The sequence below is a fragment of the Falco peregrinus genome, chromosome 6 (assembly GCF_023634155.1).
Source record: "Falco peregrinus isolate bFalPer1 chromosome 6, bFalPer1.pri, whole genome shotgun sequence".
Lineage (NCBI taxonomy): Eukaryota > Metazoa > Chordata > Aves > Falconiformes > Falconidae > Falco > Falco peregrinus.
The window spans coordinates 16544957-16570325 of record NC_073726.1 but is presented as its reverse complement, the minus strand read 5'-3'; the positions used below and the strand labels follow the sequence as shown (position 1 = coordinate 16570325).

The 25369-nt window shown below is 37.2% G+C and overlaps 1 protein-coding gene across 4 annotated transcripts in view; it reads right to left on the bottom strand.

Moving 5' to 3' along the window:
* The window catches only part of ATXN7L1 (ataxin 7 like 1), a 114586-nt gene that overhangs the window by 57692 nt on the left and 31525 nt on the right, over window positions 1–25369 (bottom strand). For 3 of the 4 annotated variants that reach the window (XM_055807471.1, XM_055807470.1, XM_027795356.2), the window contains exon 3: window positions 16317–16421. The exons of the other annotated variant lie outside the window; for it this stretch is intronic. In XM_055807471.1, coding sequence (XP_055663446.1) covers window positions 16317–16421 — 105 coding nt within the window. The remainder of the gene's footprint in view (window positions 1–16316; window positions 16422–25369) is intronic. 4 annotated transcript variants of the gene reach the window in all.

The window sequence follows — 25369 nt, the reverse complement described above, 5'->3', positions numbered from 1 at the left end:
ATGCTGTCTCACCAGGTGTAAAGGTCTTATGTGAATTGCACTAACAAAAAAGAATCCTAATTTGGGGCGGGGGTGGGAAGCTGGGTGAAATAGTCTTTAAATGCCCAGCACAATTTGCAACACAAACACCGAGGAGCCAGCAGCTTCCTCTTTGAATGAAGCAAGGGTCTGACCCCTTCCTGTGTCACAACTCCCCAATGCTTACTTAATATTTTTTGTACTGGCAGTAAAACAAACATCAATTCTATAAGCTTCACAGACACATGGGTATCAAACAAAAGACACCATATTGGTATTACATCCAATTTTAGAAAAGATAGAATACTTATTTGAAGGAGCACCTTCAGATCTTTGTTGTCTGGACTGCCCAGTAAGTTTACTTGTGATGAAATAGCTTATAACTTATATTTTATAAGTTAACTTACATTTTTAAAGCAGATGCTATACAGCCACATAAGAACAAAAAATGATGACTCTACATTTACAAAAAAAATACAAGACTACCATAAAGAAAATGCTACTTTGGCATCCAATGTAACTCCAAAGGCATGCTTTACAAAGCTGAGTTAAGCCACACTTTATGCATTAATTTCCTTCACAGACATTAAATGCCCAGGTCAGACCTTCAGTTAGCCGACTCTTATACAGACACACACAGAAGTTTCAGATGATTATGTTAATTGGAACTAAGAAGGATGTAATACCTTTTCAAGAAGATTTTCTCATAAAAGAGGTTTCAAAAAAATGAAAGTACTAGTGGACCCCTCAAAATCCTGTTTGGGTAGATCTCAGTGGAGTACAGTTTGTATCTGCCAAAGCTAAAGAAGGAAAGGCTGCACAGTAAAGGTGTGATAGGCTGCAGCAGCAGAGATTACTTTTGTTAGATCATGAACACATCAAAGCATCACCTGTTTTACTTAACAGTTGATATTACGCAACTTTGACTACAGAGAGTCAGAGCTGGCATACGTACATTGTCTTGCCATTAATCAGGACTTTCCAACAGATATTCTAACTTTCCTTAAGCATTAAAGAAAATAATTACATTGTTTTCTCTTTTTTCTGTTGTATCTATGTTTTGAGGGAAAAAAACAACAAACCCAAAACAAAAAAAATTCCAACCAATCCAACCCTACATTAAATGTCAAAATTAAAAAAAACCCAAACAACTCAAAATAAGACACAAGGCAATTCTACTAAAATGACTTTAAACAAAAACAGCTTAAAAGCTGAAAACCTTTTTTTATAAAATGGAACTATGGAACAAAAAAATCAATGAATAATGAATGGTTAAAATAAAATCTTGCACCCAGCTAGCTGAATTTAAGTGTTCAGTGGAATGTATTTGTTTCTATAGCTCTCTTGAAACCGTGACGCTTGAAGCTTTATGTACCATTTAGTTGAACTTTGCTTCTTCTCAGTGATACTAACTAGAATTATCACATCCATACCTACGTGTTAAAAAACAAAACCAAATCTAAGTTGCCTGCTTAAACAGTGCTTCTGGTGCAAATGCTGGCAACAACTTTGTAATTCCTTCATATAACTGCATCACATGATAAGCAACTGGAAATAAACTTGTCCTAGCACAGGGGCTACTGAGTAACTTGAATCCCTCTCTGCGGATGAAAGCAAAGCAGAAGAGACCGAAGCCAACTTTGCCAGGTTCCACTGACACAGATCTCAGAAACGCAAGGGAGAAAGGCACTCCACCTTTTCCTGCTTGCATTTCCAAATCTGCCTTTGTATTTTGACTTTTCATCACACGAAGAACAAACAGGGTACTTACAGGTTCAAAATGACTGGGCATCCTCAAATTTGGGAAGAAGCAACAATTCAGGTTTGTTCCCTTATGCCTCTCTACAACACTGGCACAAAGTGTTGAAAAGTAATGACCTCAGAGCATGCACAGGCAGGATCTTCATTTCGCCCATGCTAACTGTAAGATACAATCTTTTCAGCTGTTTCCAAGATCCCCAAAATTGGGGAATGACTGAATAGGTAACATAGTGATCTCAAAACTACTAATGCCTGTGAGACATGGTAGTCCACTATTTGTGGTTTTGTTTCTCTAGTTTATAAAAACAAAATGAAAGCTGTGAACATAGCATGGACCGGATATGAAAATATCCCAACCTGCCTCTCTTCCTAGTTCCCTTAAATAAACCCCAAACCCTGCAAAGCGTGTCCCTCACTGCAACACTGCCACTGACCTTTCATTCTTGCCCCTTTTCAAATAGAAAGACAGGCTAATTTTGATCTGATTTATTCCCAGTCTGCCCGATAAGGCTTATGGAACAGTAGGGATCTGCACCATGGAAGAGAAAAAAAAACCCCAAACATTCCAGTTCTTCCCAAGTCTAATAAACAGACACTAGACTAAGTTTTCATGACTCCCAGGACTCCAAGCTAGGAAATACAAACTGTTACACTGGGGTTGTAACACCCTCCTTCTGCCCTTGGGGGGAAAAATATAAAGGGCTGGGGTTTCTGGTTTGTGTCTGCACCCCCAGCCCCACCCCACCCTACCCTCCCCCCACGCTGTTTTTTACCTCTTTGCAAGGAAAAAAAACCCTGACCTTGAGAGGTAAAATGTTATGGGGCATCTGAGGTATTATCATGTCACGTATTAAGGAATATTTAACTCAGCGCGTGCACAGTCCATAGCTCTCCACAGCCACCAGACCTACTGGACATGAGCTGTGCAGCAATGAGAAAGACAAACCATAAGGGAACACTCAGGCTTTGTCAACCAACCTACTGCTGGGAACTGCTGTCTGAGCATCATGACTGTCCTCAAAATTATTTTATATTCAGAACACATCAGTAGTTATAACTGATCCAACAAATAGAGGAGCTGGTATTACTATGGCTCTTCCCCCCCGCCCCCCCGAACTATCAATTTACAATTCTCTGACAATTCTGTGGCTGGCTTTACTTCTTTTATATGACCAGCTACTTTGGCTTTGTTCAGAGAGTGGATTTGTTTTTAAAATTCTGACTGACAAAGTACTATGTATTTGTAAATTTTTTTTATTAAAAAGCCATTTAAATGTTAGGTCTCAAAAGAAAGGTGGTGAACCCCAGTTAGATGACCACTTCCCTGATTAAAGCACTCGACTTTCTGTAATCAATCTGAACCCAAATCTTCCCCTCTGCAGAAGACAGCCCTGACTACGAGGGCAAAGTATTATAAAGGGTGTTGAGGGTGACTGCTCTCCCTCCCTCCCAATGAAATTATTTCAACCTTTTATAAATACACTTCCTGAACCAAAGATTGGATCCCAAGTGAACATTTTATTTGTCAGAGTTAGGGATACACTCTCTCTTAGTCTGAGCAACAGCTATTTAGTTATTTTAAGCAAAATATAAACATGAAAAAGAGAGAAGCAGTCACTGTGGACTTGAACTTGTGTCTTCCAGTAGCAAAAGCACCAACCCCCTCAGCCTGCAAGTAACTCTGGGCCTCTCTCAATCCTTTCCATTTTTTCCCATATAAAACACACTGGAGAAGCAGGCAAAGCCTTGCAAGAAGAGCTGTTCCATCACTCCCTGTCAGATGAAACACCCCAGTTCCCATTAGCATTTATTAATGGAAAGAACCACACTGTCCACATGGGTGACTACAAACACCCATCAACACTGGTAGCCTTCTTAAGGTGCTCTTGATTCAACTCCCCTCGGATTAGGTAAGAAAAGGGTAAAGAGAATGTCCCACATTGCATATTAACTGTTCTAATCTCCACACTAGTGGCTAAAGGATCAGAAATCATTTTACAGACCTAGACTTAAACATCTTCTGGTTTTTTTCTTCAGTCTCCTAAAAGAAAGATTTTTACCTCAGGCCAAGTACAACATTTCACCTCTAGAGGCATGAAATTTATTTTGATAAGAAAATGAGAGAAAAATTTGTAACACTAAAGTCATTTCTTTAACATGAAAAACCTGTGTGTTTTCTTCTTCAGCAAGATATAGAAAAAAAAAATCCCATATTTTCCAAATGCATCTACCCAGGAAATGGCAATGAACCACTCCCTAGTAGTCGTTCTAGAATTAAGGCTACAATTGCATTCAGGGTGCAACGGATTGATCAGCTGATATGTATGTATACATACAGAAATGCACATAGACACATATGTGTAAATAAAGCTTTGTTTCTTTTCTAGTCCTGACAAAAGTGACCTTCATGGTCCAGAAGCTCCAGAGGACTTGGAGATCCTGTCTCCAACTGAGCAGTGGCAGAGGAGGCTGCAAAGTGGTTTGACAGAGCCAGACCATCTGTATTCATTCAGGAGCTCCCCAGAAGCCACAGATGCAGTTACTAAGCTGTTAAAAAGAAAGCAAAGCCTCCCACTGAAAACCACCTTGAACCTAAAGATCAGAAAGCTACGTGGACATCTGTGGGAGCACAAACAAATAGAGTAGCAAGTTTGCAGTGTATCCAAGCCAGAGGGGTAGAAGCCCTAAGAAGGAACCAAGTTAGCGTACATACAGATATGTACAATGTATTGGGGGAAAGTCAGTGTAGTTTTGTGGAAGACATACGAGTCACAAACACCCTGGAAAGCATAAAGCAATGTGTGGACAAGGGACAAGGGAAAATCCAACTGACACAGTCTGTGAGACAGGAGGGAGAGTTGCAACCCCTACCCAAAGGCTAAGAAACTACTTACAGAGCAAGGAAAAGAGGATAAAAATGGTCCTCAAGGAGAATTTCAGCAGTGGCATGCAGCAAGAGACTGCATTAGCGCCTGAACTATTCAACATATTCAGAAGTGATCCAAAAAAGAAAGCGATGGGTGAGAGAACAAGATCTTTTGTATATAATTACTCAAGAGTACTAAAGATGAAAATCAATAGATTGCAAAGAGACCTAACATTACTGAATGGTGTAATAAAATAGTAAATGAAATTCAATGTACAGAAATGTAAAGTGACAGACATGGAAGAAAACAATCTTGACTTTACATACAAAATGATGATCTCTGAATTATTCTTACACGGTATTGAGAAACTGGTCTTGTAACAGTTCTATAAAGTTATCATCTCAATCATCTCTAGTGGTCACAAAGGCAAACCAAATGTTAGGCAAAGAATATAGCACATCATACCACTGCTCCCCTCCTTTCAAAAATGGTTTAGAAGAGTTGGGCAAGAGACAAAAATACATAGCAAAGACATGGAGAGTCTCTGCAAGAGTGACAATTAGACAGATTTGAACTTGTCAAACTGGATGTGTGACTACAGAGGAGGGTTATGATGCACATTTATTATGAAGGTGGACAGGAAATGATTGATTGTTGCTGGTTCAAGAACAAACCAAAGAAAGAGGTATTTTGTCACACAGCATATAGCTGAGTTTTGAGAATCCTTTCCATAGGACCCCACAGCTCTCAAGTTTCCATTATGTTAAAAAAAAAAAAACACTGAGTCAACAACGACAAACACCAGACTTTTCAAGGTTCCATTTTTTTGCTGTACCATTTCTATACCCATCTTACTAATCACACAGTTCTGCACTGTGCTCTTCTCCACAGCCTTAACTGTCTGGTCCTGACTATGCCTTTCCTGCCCATATAGAAAATGCTGAAAAGCTTTACTGCTCAGTTCACCATTCCCACTAAATGCACCTGGCATTAGACAGTGACAAAAATATTTATTTAAACAGCAAACTAATCCTTTGTTGTCCTAGTCAAATTCAAAAGCATTATTTTTACTCATACCTTACAATTTTCATCTACCTATAGTCACAGAATTGAGAGACACTTGTCTTTAGACTCATTTGGACATACATAACACTACTGCAAGCTTAAAGTACACGTGAGGATGCATCAGTCTGCACCGTTCACGCAATCTGATCACCATCAAACACACACTAAAGCAACCTGAAACACCTATAATCAATGTAGACCTTTTAAGTATTGTTGGCCAGCCACTGGCCCATGTTTCAGCTTGCACAGATGTATTCCTGCTTCAGTATTTTGAGGTAAAAGCAGCACCAAAAATGAGACTCCTCCCTGCCAATCTTTCTTCTAACAAATTAAATTAAAAAAATAGAAACAATTATTCAATCACCGATCTCAAACCTGAAACTACATTTAAAAAAATATTAAAACTCTCTAGTTACACAATTAGGAAAGCACAACATTGATGATATACTCATGAAAAGAATACTTTATACAACACAGGGAACAAATAGAAAGCAGGCTTATCAAATGATACATTAATGCTTGCACATTTCTCATATGCAACGCTTGATATTTTATGTAAGTATGGTATTAGTTATACTTCACTAGTTGCAGAGCAGATGCTAGGCATGATAAGAGTATTTCACAGAAACAAGAAGCCTGTCCAAAAAAAAAAAAAAAAGGGGGGGGGGGGTGGATGTTAACCGGGAACATTTTCTTTTGATTAGTGTTCTGGGAAATAACAGCATTACTAGTCTCACAAACATAAATAGCTAATGAGGCAAGTTACATGCATTTTATTTAGGCATCTTAAGAATAGCGAGGTTTTGGTGCAGGAAACTAAATCAAGTATTTGAAATTGAATCGATATCAAGATATACACACAGTGAGGTGAACAAGTTGCCCATTATCATCTGCCTAACATTTTAAACAATTCTTTCATTACATCTTGTAAAATATAGTTTCCTTAACCTATCTAGATGAATGCAAAAAATTTTATTTTGAAAACAGAAGCCTACAGTGTATCTAACCTGTATCTGTAATAAAATATATTTTAGAACAAGGCCTAATTCAATATTTTAGCATTTAATGTGACAATTATTACATTAATATCACCAGTTAAATAGAAAAGCAATAAGCTATTAAGGTAATTATATGAATCACTACAGGACTGTGAAATGGGAAACACACAGAGCTTCAGCTATATTTGAAATTATGAGAATTTTAAGTACAGTATTTTATGCATGCAAATAAAATGTTTTGAATAGGTTTGGCACTAGTCAGGTACTAGGTTGTGTACTGCTATTACAATGAAATAAACAGAACTCACTAGATTTTAAACATGCAGCTGTAACAAACATACTTGCATACTAGACGAAAAAAAATCATATTAAAATAAAGAAGAAGGAATATTTTAAAAATTAAGGTGGTGTACAAAATCTGGGTTAAAATTGTGGAATAATACCTAAAACAGATTTGCCAGCCTTGTACTAGCTAGCTTATAACAGTTGAGATTCCCCTCTACTAAAATATAAGGGATTTTAAAAATACTAAATAAAAAAATTATTTCTTCATGAAAGGCATTTAATGTCACTACTTCCAACCTGAAAAAAACATAAGGCTCTTGAACTACAGCTCGGTCTTTACCTCAGTTGGTCTCTATTGCACCTCTGTGAAACAGAACATATGACTATCCTATTATCTTCCTGTATTGTCCAGGGACTTTTGTCTTCCCAACTGCACCCAAGTGGCCTGCAGATATTAGAAAAGCAACAGAAACATTGTTGGAAAGCAGGTTTTGAGACTATCAGAACTAGTACTTCCGGAAAATAGCAAACTGCCACTCCAGTCTTCTTTCCGCACACCATTGTACATAAGGTAGCTAATCTTGGCAGCCGTGAGGGCCAGCGCTATGTTCTGTGGTCATCCAACCTCCTCCCAGGCCCAGTTCTCCAGCTTTCAAGGGAGCTCTGAATGCACCTTGAGCCCCACCTGCCACCTCACATGCAGACTCAGCAACCGCAACTCACGGCAGAGAAGACGTTCAGCTGCTGGAGAAGACACTACCCAAAAATTGCTGCTGTCCCCTTTGCGAAAAGCCAACAGTCAATGGGACAAGAATCAACTTTATAAGCCAGCTTATAGCAAAAATCTTAGTACAAGGAGAGTAAGAAATTCCTAAACTTGTAATACGCTTTGGAAGAAATTGCTACTCAGTTACATAGTAGAAATTGCAACAGTCAGAAAATGAACAACCCAAAATGTTTAGACAACTACCCAAAGTCATGGTCAATGGGCAGGGCTATATTCAGACAAGACGTCTACAGACTTGGAGTGGAACCTATGATCTTCAGTAGTGACTAATCCAAACGTTAATTACCTTCTGTAACACATGCAGAGTGAAACACTGCACTACCAAAAAAACCTACACCCCACCCTCAAAAACCCCACCACATCTTCCTTGCCTGATCACATGCAGGATAAACAAAGAGATAACAGAGAGAAGAGACTTGCTCTTAACACTTCCATACTTTTCAATACAGTGAAGAAACAATTACTACTTATTAGGGCCTTTGGCAAATTCAGATTCCACTTCAATTTTCTTTTCTTTACAGTGCATCACAATTTGATATAAAAAAGCATTTGTTCTTACTTATCTTTTACTCACCAAAACACTTCCAAACAGTGAATTCAAGAAGCTCTTAAGTCTGTTTTGCACTTTATCTAGGAACAGGACCACAAAGTCTTTTTTAAAAATTATTTTTAAAAACTTGCCTTCTCCAAGATGGAAGACATCCACCTTATTCAGACCAGGTAAGACAAGCTACGGAAAACCTCAAGTCAAATACTATTATTTTTAATTTTGCCAGATTTTTACATGTTATGATGGAAAATTTTCACTGTACCTTTCACTTCTCCCTCCCTATCACAATCCCCATCCCTCTACCAGTGAAGCAGCTGGAAGAACGATGCACTAAACGCAGCCCTGTAAATTATAGTATGTAGGAGATTAAACTTAAGCCTAATGCTACAGCCAACCTTCAGCAGCTGAGTTCTATTAATGGACGCTCCTTAAAAGAAATCCTTACTGGTTGCTATTTAAAACTACATCTCTATTAAAAACTTGACTGAAAGAAATTACAAGTAATATGTATCTCTCATCAATGCCATGACAACAACACTCAGTTCAAGTACATACTGCATCATCTACCACAATTTATATGAAGTAAAAAAAAAATACAAAAGGGTTCACTAATCAAATACTATCAATGAATACACTATGCAAAAGAGATAAGCTAATTTATAATGATAGGAATTATCTATAAACTGGAACAATACACTTCCAGTGCACTGAAAAGCCTGGTGTCATTATTACTCTTTCAATCTACTTCCTATATCAATTTATTTAAATCAGCATTGTAAAATTACAGCACAGTCAAGGCACTGTAAAGGCACAACTTAACACATTTTCTTCTGTTAAATATTCACTGCTCCCCAATGCCCAACCCTTTAAGATTCAACGCTGCCAAAATATTGATGCTTTCTCATTCAAAGCATCTTTTGAATGAAGAATTTTTCAATTGACACATCAATCTAGGATTAATTTTTGAACTGCAGTATTTATCTATGGGATGTTGTCAGCTTCCTACTTACACGAATCATTGACCTTCTAACTCTCCCTGTATCACATATATTTCTACATCTGAACTTCGCTGTTTTAGGTCTGTCACTGATGATGAATTAGTAACAACAAAGATGAAGCAGTTTAAGTAGTGGGATGAGAGTAGAAAACATAAAAAAAGCCAACTCTATCAAATATCCTGCTACTTATTTCTAAGCAGGCAGGTCAGTAAGTCTGAATGCAGCTCCACTTTTGATTCATATGCTAGACTAAGAAAAGAGAACACAACAAACTCCTCCTAGCCTTGTGAGATCTCAGCAACCTGCAGGGTGAAGACACATTACATTTGCTGTTGCTCTAAGCAACAGCTGCACATTTTTCAGATCCTATCACACCCCATCCCTTGGTCCTGGTACTACTCCCTGTTTTAGCCTAGTTATGGTGTGCCTGGTGGTTAGGATATTTTCCTCTCCTAGGGGGTGGAAGATGAGAGAATAGCTCCTATGTGGCAAGGCTACTCAATCCAAACCTCTTGCTTCCTGGACAAGTAATTACAGAGAAGGTAGGATTTTTTTTTTTATTTTCTTGAATGAACATGGCCTTGTAAAAGTATCTTTCACTGAGGTCTCTCCAAGGTACATATCAAAAAAAACCCCCAAGCTGTTTGCAGCCCTGGATGAACACAGTAGCCAACAATGAGGTGACCAACACTTTCTCACACACAAGCGGCTAAGATGGATTTTTATTTATTGCTTCATTTGAATCAAGTATTAAAATGCCAATTGATTACCTTTTATGAATCAAAGTGCTTTTTTGTATCTGGCCAGAGTCTACCAGCAGTTAGGATATAGCGCTGGTCTCTCCAAGGAGTAAACAAAGACATACTTTGCATTTCTGTACCTATCCAGAATCTCAAGAATTGCTGACAGTCTAAAAATATGACACTTCAAGAACATGTAGGGGAAAAGATTAATTCAAAGGAGTGCTGTTCTAGTTTTGCCTCTTCAAAGGTAATATTCATTCTACCTGGATTGTTCATACAGCAAGGTACTGAAGTTCTATGGGAATGGTGCAAAAGATGGCTTGTGACTGCAGTTTCACAGTGACTGCCATTACACTGGGTTTGGAGAACTTGCAATGATATGGACACAACAGACCCACATAACCTGAATGTACAATTGCAGGAACTACAGCTTAGATTTTCATTGCAGATAGGAGACAAGAGGTTTACGCCACTGGCTGTACTTTGGTCTCAAGAAAAAGATTTCTGATAGAAAGACTGTAAAGCTGAAGGGAATTTTTTGTATGCTTTCAGCTACTAGGGGGTTCCAATTTAAAGTAATGGAAATGAAAGTTACAGACAAAATCAGTGTATCCTAGGCAATTACACAAGTAAAAATATACAAATAAATAAGGTACATACAGAACATTCAATTACTTCTCCTCCCACCCCACCAAAAGAAAACTGGGATTCTTGTAAGTCTAGCTGGTACTATTTCCATATTTAACAAAAAGCAGGAGGAACAAGGGTAATTTTCATTATTCTAATTCTTTTATGCAGTGAAGCCTAACCATGTAACAACCAGAAAGTTATTCAATCAATAATGATATCATATAACAAGTTTTGACAAGGCTGTGAAAAATGAAAATCTCAGTAACAGAAGGAGAATCACTCAAAATGCCATTGTTTTGAAGGGCACAAGAGCACTCCCCCTGCTAAAAGGCCAAATGCAATGGATAAAATATTAACAATTACAGAACCCTGAACAGCTGTATTTAATAAAAAACAAGGCATTGAATAATTGAAAATAATATAAAAACTGAGACTAATCCATCAAATGTGACAGTGATTCCTGTATCAAAATCCTTATGCAAAAAAAGATGCCAGCTAGTAATGTTCCAGCTAGTGTTAAGAAAGCAAATAATTCTTATTCATACAGTAAGCTCAGCCTTTTTGTCTTCATTCGTGGTTCATTAGATCGTAACATACAACCAGTACAATGTACAATACTTAGTCTGAGTGATTAAAAACATATAACCTCTCTTAGGAAACTTATTATGATATGAACATGAAAATAATTTATTTAGATTCTTCAGTACTCCATTGCTTTCTAGTTTGTTTTTCTTTTAAATGATGCTTATACAGCCAAACAGAAGAATAAAAAGGAAATATCCTTTTCCAACCTTCATGAGAACACAAGGATGTCCATCCAAGGATTTATAACTCGGAAGTAATGAAAAACAAGTGTAGGTTTTTTTCTTTTTTTAAGGAATAAGAACTTCTACTTCTTAATTAGAAACCTGTTAGAATAACCTCAGAGACAGGCAGGACAGACAGCAATGAACCTCCAATAAATAAATCAGCAAAAGAAGAGATCTTCATGGTCATTTCTCCTTGACGAAGGAAATTTGTTCTCCTCTGTATGCTACAACTGCATCAAATGGGGATCTTAACTATTGAGTTCATTAAGATACCCTCCACAGTTTTGGAAACTGTTCCACAGTATGTTTGGAAACCTTCTTCGATGATTATACTGCAGTTATTGTTTAACCAAGCTGCATTATTTAGCTTGATAGTTCACCTCTTCCCCCCACTTTTAACACTTTCCCATAATTAATTTATTTCCTCATATTAGAGGAAGGAAAGAAGTTTTGACAAGCTCTCTATATGTACAGTGCTTGTTCTTCACTGTGCCAGAGCTACCTTTTAGGAGAGATTCTCCTTTCAACAGGAAAAGAGCAAAGTTAACAAGCCTATTATCATATGGAACATTAAAAAAAAAACCTCAAAACACCAACCAAAACCAGAACTGCATCTGATGCTCTTTAGTCTAGTAAAGGGCAACACAGTATAAGAATATGAAGCTTTACTCTCTTCCGGGCCAAAGGAAAATAGAAACAACTGGGAAATGGTACGGGTCCCATCTTAAGTAAAAGACAGACTGTCACAGAACTGGAGTTAACCGAAGTCATATGGACAGAGCTCAGCATAGGCTGCCACCCTAAAAACCTCCTAGAAAACAGATATATTGGACAAAAACCTCCAAACAAACAGCAAGAACATTATGGTATTGAGAGATACTAAACCACAACATTTCTGGTGTCCCAAGAAGTACTCAGTATCTTCACTGAAGTTGGAATCTGAGAACAAAATCTCGAAACTAAAATTCCCCACATGCCAAGTACACTTAGAAATGCTCCTAGCTGCATAACTAGATTGACTGCTCGTTTCAAACTATTTTACAGAGAAATAAATACAACTACATGTTCACATCTTGTACCACTGCAACAAGTTACTCAAAAGAACTAGCTTCAGAAGCAAACAACAGTATTTCAACCCTATTGTTGATGACATTATGATATATTATTTTCTAAGTGCACAATAATACTGAATGACCTCAAGATATTATTTGATTTATATGGTTTATCCAGCAGCCTATAACAGTAAGTCTCTCTTTCAGTTGGGCTTACACCATATGTACATGAACGGTTTAATCCTTACAAATGGATATAAATGTTTATCCCACAGATAAAAGGATGTGAAACTGCTCTTAAAAATAATTCAGTATTTCTCTAACTTAAGAGGCTAGAACAGATCTACTACTTTGCAACACTGAGCTTTACACTGTTTTTATTACAAAGACTCCGAAGTCCAGCAAGCTAGCCCTCTAATTAGCCAGTTGTCTTCTTTTACCTTCCTGATTTCTACCGGTCTAAGGTTGTATGATGCGTTCATTGCCTCCCATTAAAAAAAGCCTGAACCACAACCAGATTTTTCTCTTTTTCTGCTTGATACTCCAGGAATCAAACCCTTAAAAGTTAAGTAACAACATCTCCCTCTATAACCTTCACAACTTCCCAGAGCCATCAAGGATGGCTGCCACAGGTCTGAAATTAGAGACAAATGAAACAGTGGGCCTTCTTACACTCTGGAGGAAGGCAAATACCAGTAAGGGCTCAAGAGCAGTGTTACAAAAACGTTTGCTAAACTAAGCATTCCAGTGCTGTTTCAAAAAGCCAAGACCTTCCAGTTACAATGCAGGGAACCTAGAAACATAAAGCACGCATCTGGCACAGACCTAAATCCTTACTGAGAGACTATGGACTGGATCTTACCAGGGATATTAGTAACAAACCACACTTTGTGGGAGATTCTGGGATAGATCTCTACAAGTCCTTGTCAGTAGCAATAAAGACTCCCCATGTCGCAGCCTTCAAGAGCCAAAAAAACAGTAGTGGCTTCTAATGTTTTCTCATTCCACTGTCTTTGTTACAACTTTACAGCTGCAGTTCAAGACATGTAAAATAATGTGGTTTATCATACATACGATAGTCTAAACCACCTCAGAGTCTATTGACAGGTATGTTCAGCATCACTGAATTTACAGGTATACTGCTGGATGGCCTAACTAACCTAACAAAAACTGATCCACCAAATTGTGTTCAACAGGTGATAAAACACTAAATAAATGTGAAAATTAAACATTCCTGTTTCACAGAAGAGCCTAGTGCAGCCAGAACAAGCATCTCAAATGAAGCCTTCTCTAGACCTTTCTCAATGGACTACTGGTAACATAACTTATCCAGTGAGCGATTATTCAGCCACAAGCAGCTCACAGTTAATCTTCTCTAATGCAAGATTTTTACCATTTTCTCACCATGTAATGCAACTACAGATCAATTAAGAAGATCCATGTATAGCTCTTCTTTATATCTTACTAATTTCTTATGAAAACAACTACATGTTAGTAGATGCATGTCACTTATATGAGTACTTTGAACAGATATTTGATAATTTTTTTTAAAATAAATTATTAGTCATTTTACAATAGTTCTCAGGATCTCCAAGAAACTTTCTCTCTTGTAAAACTTCTTTTATATCATTCTAGTACAGCACCTTCACCTTTACTGCTTTTTCTTTAAAGCAGAAAATGTTATCTATATATTTAAAGTTCTTCCACAGGCCTTTCAGCAATATTCCAGTAAACCTTTTCTGAAACAAGTCTGACTAGATTAAGTACAATCTTCAAAAGGTAGCACTTTTGGTCAATTATTTTCAGTATTCTCCATTTCTCTTAACACAGTCTACTTTTTTTTTATTTTTTTAAAGTCTTTGTTGACCTTAGGCTGTTAAATCAAGCAATTCAGAATTTAATGCCCAATTTTCAGTGTAACAGGATTGCTATAATGAAGATGAAGTAAAAGGAATTGAATAAGAAATGGAGTAATGGAGAAAAGAGAAGAAGAAAAAAGGGCAGTGACTCACATGATCTTTGCAGTTTACAGGCAATATACACTGATGGTAACCTGTTACTTCGAAAAAGCTCAGAAAGTTCCTTCTAACATGGATTAATTTACTGACACTAGAAAAAACACCATTCTATATGCCTCCTACATGAAAACAGGACCAACTTTCATCTGCTCTCGAAACCAGAACGTCATGTCGGAACCAGCACAACTATGGAAGACTATGGCAAGGTGTTATATAGGTTCCTCTGTTCTGTAGCGGAGCTTTATTAATGCACCAGTTCAATGTTTATGGTACCCACTGTACCTATGACCATACGCAGAGATGCTCTTCTATCAGTGAAAGAAGCATAAGATACCTGAAGCTGGGCAGGAAGAAGCCATATATGACTAAGGGCAAGAAACAAATTTTGAAAATAATAGCAGGACAGCTTGTTAAAACACTGAAATTAACACCTGCCCCTACCATTAAATTAGTAAGTTCTTATCTCACTACATTAATACTTCCAGATCTTTTCTTATTCACTGGATATAAATGCTACATTCTACTATGACCATTTTTGCACAATTATTTCAGTCCAGGCCAAAGGTAGTGGTGAGTCGTACAACTGCCTCTCATTAGCATGAATGCAGTTAGTTACTCCTGTTTGGTTGTTAGCAGTCCATTCACAAACCCAAGGTAAAGTTTTGGTAATATCTCTTTAAAAGTAAATAAACTTTTTATATTTTCTGCTCATCCCACTTACATTTTCCATTTACTGACTTGCTTTGCTGTCAAGAAGACTGAAAGGACCACAGGATTTATGTTTATTTGTTGTCTGTAGGCAAGGAAAATCTTTTTTTTTCTCCCCTTAATGTATTTAATCGATTCCATCCTCAATACTAGCTGTCTTTCATTATTATGCAATCACCTTCAAATTAATTTGATTAAACCTTATGCAAAGCTAGCCATTCCAGTCACACTCTACAATTCTTTAAAAAGAAAACCAAAACAAACAAACAAAAAAACCCCAACCAAACCACCACAGAAACAAACCACTGGACAAACAACAAATAAAGCACTGGACAAGTAATAAATAAAGCTGACCTTGGGATGAAGTTTTTCAAGAATATTTCAAAGTAGTTTGTTAATCAATAGCAAAAATTTCTAACTAAAGTAGTTCTGCTTACAAATAATCAACATAAAAATTGTCACCTTGCTGCTGTCACACTAATTGAGAAATAAATATCTGCACATTTCTGCAGCTTCTCAAATGAACATTTTTCAAGAGAATCTTAAGAAACATGACTCAACATGCCAATTATGTAAAAAATGAAGCCCTATGATAAATATAAAAATAAACCCTATATACACCCATGCATAAATCCCATCAGAAAACAATCCGTAACATCCAACTTGTAGTTAACGTAGAACAGTATTGCAACCCTCACTTTACAGCTTTGATAAAAGACAATCCAATGTTAACATCATAATAGTTTTAGCCTAGCTAGTATTTAACTAACAGGATTTATTTGTTGTAATACATTAATTTAGTATAACAAATTCAACTTGAAAAGCCCAGCTTCTAGAACAACTAATTTAACTTCCTCTACAGGAAATACGCTTATTTGAAGGCATTGCTGCTATTTTCTGTGGAAAGAACATAAGATAACCAGAAAAGTGTATCTGCAATGCCTCTGTCATGATCGTATGCAGTGATTCTTAAGAGAGCCATACGCCAATTTGGCACTGTAATTCAGGAAAGAAAACATTCACTTACCGCAGTGTGACTGGAAAACCTGTGGCTTGACTACCTGATTGCAGATATTGCACACTACAAGATAGAAATCATCATGAGCTGGATAATGGCCAAATAAGTGCATATCTGTGGGAAAGTTAAAAATATATACAAGAATTAGAAATTATGCTTTAAATATGTATTAAGAAAAAAAAAAGGAAAATACTGTAGGGCCACTACTGTTATATTAATTTATACAAAACAAATTTATACACTGCTCCATAAGAGCTTCTTACTATGTTAAAGAGATATTTTTTTTCCTCTTCTGGGTTTCAAGGTCCTATACTAATGCTGCAGCCTCATCCCTCAGTCTGAGTCAGAACACAGGCAGCAACACCTTTGTCTTAACACTCACTGCCAAGAAGTAGAATAAGCATTTCTGAACCGGTCAACTGTTGAAACAGTAAAAGAATAAGTTTTTTAAAATCTCTGCCTAAAGATCCTTTTAGGAAACATGGTGCCCAGGTTATGCTCCACGTTACAATATTCCAAACTTGACTACAGATCGCTAGAGAAATCTCCTGTTTAAAAGCCAGTTATAGTAACCAAGGTCAACAATCCTACAGCTCAAAATGCAGTTAGGAATGTCATCCCTGTTTTGAACCAAATATGTCATGACATGAAATTTCTGATTCCATGTAGATCAAATGCCCTGCTGTTTGTTTCCCCAACAAAAGCTCTGGGGAGAGACAAAGTTGATTAATGAGGTATTTCTCAGTGACAGCACGAGGAATTTCATTAAATCAAAAGATGGGTACAGTCAGATGATGACAGGCACTTGTCCCTCTCAGCTGAAACACATAATGCAATACATGCATTCTTAAGCCATTACAAACACAGATTAAAATAGGCTTAAATTACTACTGAAGGCCTCAGAGCTCTAACATTACAATTGAGGTAACTTGTTTCACTCTGCATTGCTGTAAGTTAAAAACAAGCACACATACTCATCCACCACAGCTCAGCTTAGAAGGCAGAAACTCCAGTCACTTTCATGCACTTCAGTGTGACCATGTCACCATACAAAGTGTTGTTAACAAAAGTGTTGCTGCATTAGTAAACCCATGCAGAGTATTGGCTGCACAGATTGCACTACCTCTCAGAACAAGGCAGTGACATCTTTATTTAAAGATGTCATAAAATGGCATTCCAGTGTTATTCAGCACTGAGAATGTGGTTTCTGACTCAGACTGAAATACCAACCTAGGGCCTTATAAACAGGAGGAAAAACTGGAAGACCCTGAATGAAGACAAAGATGCACAACAGCATGCACGCAAATTGATAAACGTCAATGACTAAATCCTACTTCTCCAATTAGTCTTATTTTTCTTTAAAAACAGTGTTTTCTTTCAAAAAGACATTCAAGCAGATACCTTATTTCATTAGTTCTTAACCACAGCAAACATTTTGGCCCTAGAACTATTTTTGTAAGTAATTCTGCCCTGACCTTGGCATGATGAGGTGCAAAGTGTCCCTGAAAACCTCACAGAGGAGCCCCCTCACGGTAGTTCAGGTAGTACTCACAAGTAGATCCAAACAAGTTTGTTCAAGCATCCTTGGGCACAAATCAGCACCACAAACCCACAGATATTTTGTAGTCTGATATGATGAGAATCATTCCTTTATCCCCTGAAAACCAAAAGTCTCTCTCTATGTTACTGCTCATACCAAGCTATGAAATCCAGTTGAAAGGTTAACCCATCATGACCCCTTTGCAGTGCTGGTCTTCAATTAACCAAGCCTTTAAATACCTTACACCCAAATGAATACCATCAACACTTCAACATACATTTAAAGGAACAGCAATGGTGAGATATAAACTTCTTTGGTAACTTCTTGGTGTAGTTAGCATTAGTACTGATGAAGCCAAAACTGCACAGTTAAGAACAAATAAAATCCTCCCTACTGCTAAAACAAACAAACAAAACCCTAAGCAGGCACTCCTCTGGCCTGTTCATTTTATTTCTTGTTTTAATTTCGTAAGTCAGTGATCTTAAAAATCACTTCACATTGGCAATTCTTAGCCAAGGATATTTTTGATCAGAACTTACAGATTTCCACTAACAGCATTGTAAACTCCACAACGTAAAGTATTTCTTCCAGGTATAAATTGACACACAGTCTCAGCTTGAAAACATATATTTAATTACAGTTATGAAATACTTCAAAAATGGTTAAAACAACTCAACTTAAAAACATGTTTTTCTGTTGTTTGAATGGTCTGGTGGCAATCTTCTTAAGAAAACATCCAGACTTTGCACATTACAAACACAAGAGTTACAACTTTTTTTCATTTTATATTCCTGAAGTCCATTCAGCCTTCACAGCTCTGTATACTACTAGTCTTTCAAACATGCCCAGTTCTAGAGGCTTATGAAGTCTGGCTGGGTCTGAGTCTTTATGAAGCCTGGCTGCAGGGAGTAACTTATGAAAACACAGAAGGTATTAATACTGGAGAAATCTATCCAAGGACATAGATGGAATAAGAAATCAGGTTAGTTCACAGGATCACAAAATCATCTACATTTTCACAGGCACTGTCAAGGAGACAGAGCAATGAAGGAAAAGTCCCCGTACTTACAAGCTCTCTGCACAACCCTGGCAAACTGCACCACACCTAACAGGTAAACAGCACCATTTAAGATTTTATGATACCGAGGTGGCAGAAGTTGACATGCAAAGAAACATCCTACAGACGTGTAGGAGAACGCACCAAAATGTCTGTGAGATACAAAGCATCAAAATGATGCACAGATGCAGAGTAAGTGACATCCTGAAACAGTGCTTTGGAAGTTTTTTCATTTTGCAGATGCCTAGGAACAGCCCAGTGGAGGTGCAAGCATCTATTTTAATTGTGAGTCTTCTGATATGAACTGAAGTTATTAGCTACCTGTTAAAAGTCCACTTAAATTAATCCAAGAATCTCAAGGACACAAGACCACAGGTTGGAAACCAGAAATAGAAATCACAATACAGAAATAAATCATTATTGTTGAATCTGAACAGCTAAAAAACTTAAACACTACCTTTCAGACTGGATTCCTTAAAAGCCTCACTATGCAGAGGTTTGTAAGAAAGGAAAATTCACCAAGTCCAAGCAGGTTTAACTAATTCTATTAGTTCATCAGTGTTAACAAGATAGGCACAAACCAGTTTTCATGATTAAAGTCATGATTTGTAAGCACACACAGTATATATAAGAGTATATATAAATTACTTTTTAATTAAAACTGTATGGAGCATTAATATTGCACTAGAAATTCCAACTGGGGACACACTTTACTAGGCATAACAATATTACAAATGCAATCCAGATCAGAGAATTTACAATGAAGAAAACAAGGAAAGCTGAAATGAAAAAGCAAGCAGAAAATATAACTAACTATATGTATCTTTTGATACATGTTTTCTTGTTTTTAATAAGAGTAGGTCAATGTTACCATGTCCTACTCAAAGGGACCACGACTGTAGGGTTATTCTGGACACTGCTATCATTCCTAGATCAGATTACAGCCACTTGACAATCTAGACCTTGTACGTGTAGCAAAAAAGACAATGGCCTCTCCAAAGAATTTGTCTGCTAAAGGCAACAATCACACCTCCCTGCATGTGTGAATATGCAATGGTGATAAGCTTTTCAGAAAAGATTAATTTTGGAGGAGAAAACGTCTTTCTCCAAAGTTAGCTGAGGAAAGACTTCTTCATAGGAAAAGGCAAGACCACTGAGGAAGACAGCAGATAACTGGTGGATAAGGTGAGCATCTATCAAACAGTACTGAAATAATTATTAAAGTACAAAAAGAACAGGGAAGGACTGAAGAGCAACTGCAAAGAATATTTATTTTCTACCAAAACTTGGGTCTCCCCTAACAGGGAAACAAAGTGACCAAGGTCTGCATGACTCACCCCAGACTAGCATGGTGATCTCTACCACTGCTTGTGACCAGATTGTTCCCTATGTGTAAATACAGACACCTAGAAGTCTGGACAGGAAGAGCTGGTAAGTAAAAGCCCTTCTGGTAAGTAAAAGCAGTCCACAGCCCCCATCGCAGTTACTTCGTTTCACTGGATGATGTTTTTGATGGATTCAAAGAAGAGTCTTGATGGCAAGAGAGAACTGATAACTCATTTTCCAGTATGTACACACTTTGCAGAAGTGCTGCCTATACACACCCCACTCCCCGCAGTACTGAATCATCCTCCCCTGGCAATGAAATCTTTTGGCCACTCATGCCTTTTGATACTGTACACTGACAAAGGTCTTGCTTGAAAATGAGCTATTTGACTAACAGGATGTGAGAGTGTCCCATATCATATGAAAAATATGCAAGATAGGTGGAAATCAGAGACAGTGAATGCTGAGTGTAAGAAATACGACCTTCCTAGATTAAAATCTTAAACCAAGTATTACTTTGTGTATACTTTGCTATGGCACTTGTAAAAAATATAACTTCTGCTTATAGTTTTTATATTACTAACATTTGCAAATAAAAAGACAGCTGTAGCCATATGACAGTTTTATAAGACATCGGCTTGGTAAAATGTGCATTAAAAACACAAATACCATAGAAACAAAAGAAAATGTTGCTTCTTGCAAATTGTGGCACAAACACAAAAATTCAGGTGTCAGATATGACTTATCTTCTCCAATAAAACACACAAAGGAACTATTTTTAGCAATAATCAAAGCCAGATGACTTATATGATGTTCATTCTCTATTATTATATAATTCATAATAATTTACATCCAACTGTATAATAAAACACACACTAGAAACAATCCAAAACATTCTGCCACTGAAGAATTGGCGTTGTCAAACAGTAAGGCCTCATAATATTGTGTGGGAAATTAAATTTTTAATTGTGATCTTTTGCTATAAATTATACACACTTTAAACATTCTCATAAATCTCTGTTGCTCCACTAAATATACACACAAAGTCTGCTTTGAAAATTAGTGATGTTTATGTGTAAACAGAGAGAAGGAGAGGGAGGAGGGGAGAGAGGAGGACTATTCAACACTAGCTTAAAATTAACAAAGCAAAGTTACAAAAAAAGGCAATGGCAGTGGACAAAACCAAATCCACATGGTTTCTCCAGCTCCTGGAGATACAGATTTTTAAACTCTGTGTCTAGAAATGTGCTCAATATCTCCCTCTTGTTCCATAGAAGTGACAAATTGATCCATCAATCAAAAATGGAGGCAAGCACAAAATCTTTCAGTGCATTAGATTACTTTAAAAAATAAGTAATTTGAATGCCGAATTGAAACTTGAAGCTGAAACAATAAAAAGACATCTTCAGGGTATTACTCAGAAAGCAGTTAAACATGCTTGCATAGACACGATAGTTTTATCTTAGAAATAAATGTCACACACTTTCCATTTAACTTTATTCTCCCCCAAGTATGGTTTTCCTTTAGTTTTCCTTTTTTTACACAAAAATCAGTAGGTTGTTTCAGCAATTAGTTAGCCAGTATAAATTGCATTTTACCCCTGAAAATGGCAGAGTCACAGTTGCAATTAATCACAGAAGAGTTTAAGCTAAAAGAGATTACTGGATGTCATTTACTCCAAGACCCTGCTGAAATCACAGCTAACTTCAGGATCAGAACCATGAAGGAATGCTCAAGCTCATTTCTTTTCTGATGAAAAAAATGCAGGTCATGGATGAAGTAATCAAGAAATTGAGGAAAAAAGTAAAATTAAAATATTCAGGACAGAACTAACATAGGGCCAAACACAACTGTCATAAGTCCTGACTGATAGACATCCTTTGGATGTTAATACAAGGAACTAAAGATTCTGCATGCTAAAAAAATCAAGTAATTAATGAGAACAGAAATACTGGACTTTTCAACAACAACAATAATAAATGAAACACAATAGTGACAAAGAAAAAAAAAATGCAGGGAAAAAACAGTAAATACATTTAACAAGAGTCAGGGCGGTAAAGAGTCAAGGTCATGACACCTTTTAAATCAGACCAGTAACTCTGAATGGTATGCTGCCTCCTAGGTTACAGCAAGCATAAGGATGCTGGCAATCCTAAAGAATGTTGGGAATTTTTCATTAATTACCGTTCATACAGGAAATACTACTCCCAATGACTTGGAAAGCTTTTGTACTACACTGTTTTATCTAGGTGCTTTGAAACTACTGAAGATGGAAGTGATGCCTTCCATTCCCAAAGACCCGTAACAGAAGAGAAAACCAGAAAAGTTCATGATTGGGAATTACTGATCTAAATGAATATTGCAGATTAAGAGTATTCGCATACCTTTTGTAACAACATGTGTGGAAGGGATTATAAAGTAAACTACACGTCATTGACACTAGTTTTTGCACAAGACACTATATATTAAATAAAAAGAAAAAAGAAATAAACATGGGAAAACATGACAAAGCTTTTCTTCTACAATTTGGAAGACTTTTATTAATTTATGTAGGCTATCTGCCATTCCAGTCTAAAATAATTTGGCAACACAGGACCAGAACTGCCTGGGCTAGCAGACTAATGCATCATAAGAATACTGGAGGAGAAAACCCACAACTCACAGGTCTAGAAAGTATGCCTCATGACACCAAGAAATCTCAGCTTTTTACATCTAAGACATCTAGAGGATAAGACAGTAGCTAACGTAAGGTTTTTCTCCTTGAAAAACCTAGTTCTTACAACTTGTTTATATGGAGGCATACAGCCCCTTACTCCTTGGAGCAGGCAGAAGACAGCTCATCTGATTATGGTATGGAGTCTTTATTTCAATCTCTGTACACAACTCAAATAGAGCTTCCAACACCAAAAAACCTAGTAAATGCTCAGCTACTCTTCTGTGTTTGCAAAGGCATTTAATTTCTCCTGTAACAATCTTCTTTCTTTAACCCTGTATGACACTAAAAACAAATGCTGGTTTGCAATTTTGTGCAGCATCACAAGAATTTAAACTGATCAGTTAGGCACTGGTATGGTCCTTTTTGACGCCAAACTTCGTATTTTTGCCCCTCCCTTGTGCTTGTACTGTCAATTAACTGATTATACAAGGAGTCAAATTAGAGACAATAGTTTGCTCTGAACCAGGAGCAAAGTAACAACAGGAAGGACAAAAAACAGGTAAAGGTTTTCTTACAGTTTAATTTCATGAGTTGCCCTACTGCAGAACCTGATGAAGGCTAGCGTTAAGTGAGGGGAAGGAAATGGAGAGCCCAGAACTGGAGAGCAGGACCAACAGGATCAAGATCAGTTAAAACCACTGTGGAGCAGTGGTGCCTCTCTAGCTCCCACTGAAATCTGTCACACAGATTATATATGCAATATTAAGGGAATACACGTGGCTCCAAAAGAAACTTTGTAAGAATAAGGCTACCTGTCCCTCAATTAAAGATAGCAGTAAACAAGTTCATTGATCTGTACTGTATAACAACACTCAGAAGCATAAAATCTCCTTTTACATAATTCTTTGTTTCTAACACTTCAGATTACTGAACTAATCTTCAAACCCAGGTTCTCACTTCACCACTTAACTTCTCAGTTATTTTGTGCAGTGTAACCAGACAGATTAACTTTTACCTTTTCAGTTCCTGAACACACTGGCTTTACCTGCCTGTCCTTCAGTCAAAGAGCCGCCTCATTTCTGATGTAAAGGATGTAGGTAATACTGCTAAGAAAAGAGTGCACATTAAGAGAGCGTCATATAACACTGAGATCTGTTTGGATGGTTATGAGAATTCTGGTTAACACCTTCTTTTTAGTTTTTTATCATCAGAGTTTAAACTACAAGGCAAATACAGACATTAAAGCTGCTAAAATATATTAACGAAGTTAGTGAACATTAGCATTTGGCTGCTGCAGCTAAGGGCTGGAATGACAGGGGATGGTCCTGGAAAGGGACAGCAAGAGCAGAGACAGACCGTTCACTGCCTTGGCCATGGTCTGCACCAGCCCTTCTCCTGCAAGTCTGCAAGGAAGAATTTGGGAAGTGGAACAAGGCTGAAAGGCAAGGCAAAATACAGTTTTAGCAGGGTGACAGGCAATAAAACACATGCTTGTAATTGAAATGGACATAACTGGATTACATAATATTCAGTTTTAACTAGGTAAGTGTAATCATAACATGAACATGAGGCAATTGTAACAACTCTGGTAACATGAAACTATTGCCTACAAAATTGTAACTATTCTTATGTTTCTCTTTCATTATTAGATTACACTTCAGGGAAATCATCTCAAGGAGCATCCTTCTCATGAACCTGGATTTTGAGTTGCCTCCCATTTTACATATAACATCATCTTCCAGGAGCTAAAGCAACTGCTTACAAAGTCTACTATTGTAAAATTGTATAAAGTCACTACCTGGAAAAAAATCCCGTTATGCAGTAAAATAGATACCAGTTAAGCATATTAAGGTCCAAAGTCAGAAACAAAAGAAAAATGAACCCCAAACCTTCTTCTACACCTCAGTTAAATAACATGCCTCAAAAATCAAGGTGAGCAAAATACAAGGAAGAAATAGGCTTTCATGTATTTAAAAGCAAGCTAGAAGAGTCATGTAAATATAGACAGTATCTTCACTTAGACCAACAGGTAAACAGTTAGATCTGGCTTTTGGGCTTTAAGGAGATGGATGCCCCAAAATGTGTCTATTTTCCCTGCCCACTACAGTTGTTCTAATTAAAGATATCACCTCCAGCTACAAATTTCATCTCGCTTATGTCTGGAAATCTTCAGGACAGCAACAGTATTATTAAATGACAGCAAAAATTAAACTACTGAGGGCAAGGAAACATTAAAAGATACATTATTTATAAGGATCCAGACTACACACTCCATATCCAGAAGCAGAGGTGACACCCTGTTTGTAGAACATAGAGAATAACTATCCTGACTCCTGAGTATGGAAAGCATGGCAAAGAAGTCCTGATCAGGAGACTTTCTCACCCTTCAGAAACAGTGGATTTCTCTTAGATGCTCACATACATCACTATCCAAAACCCTGTACAGTGAGCATGGCTGCACACAGCTGTGCATACAAAGGATA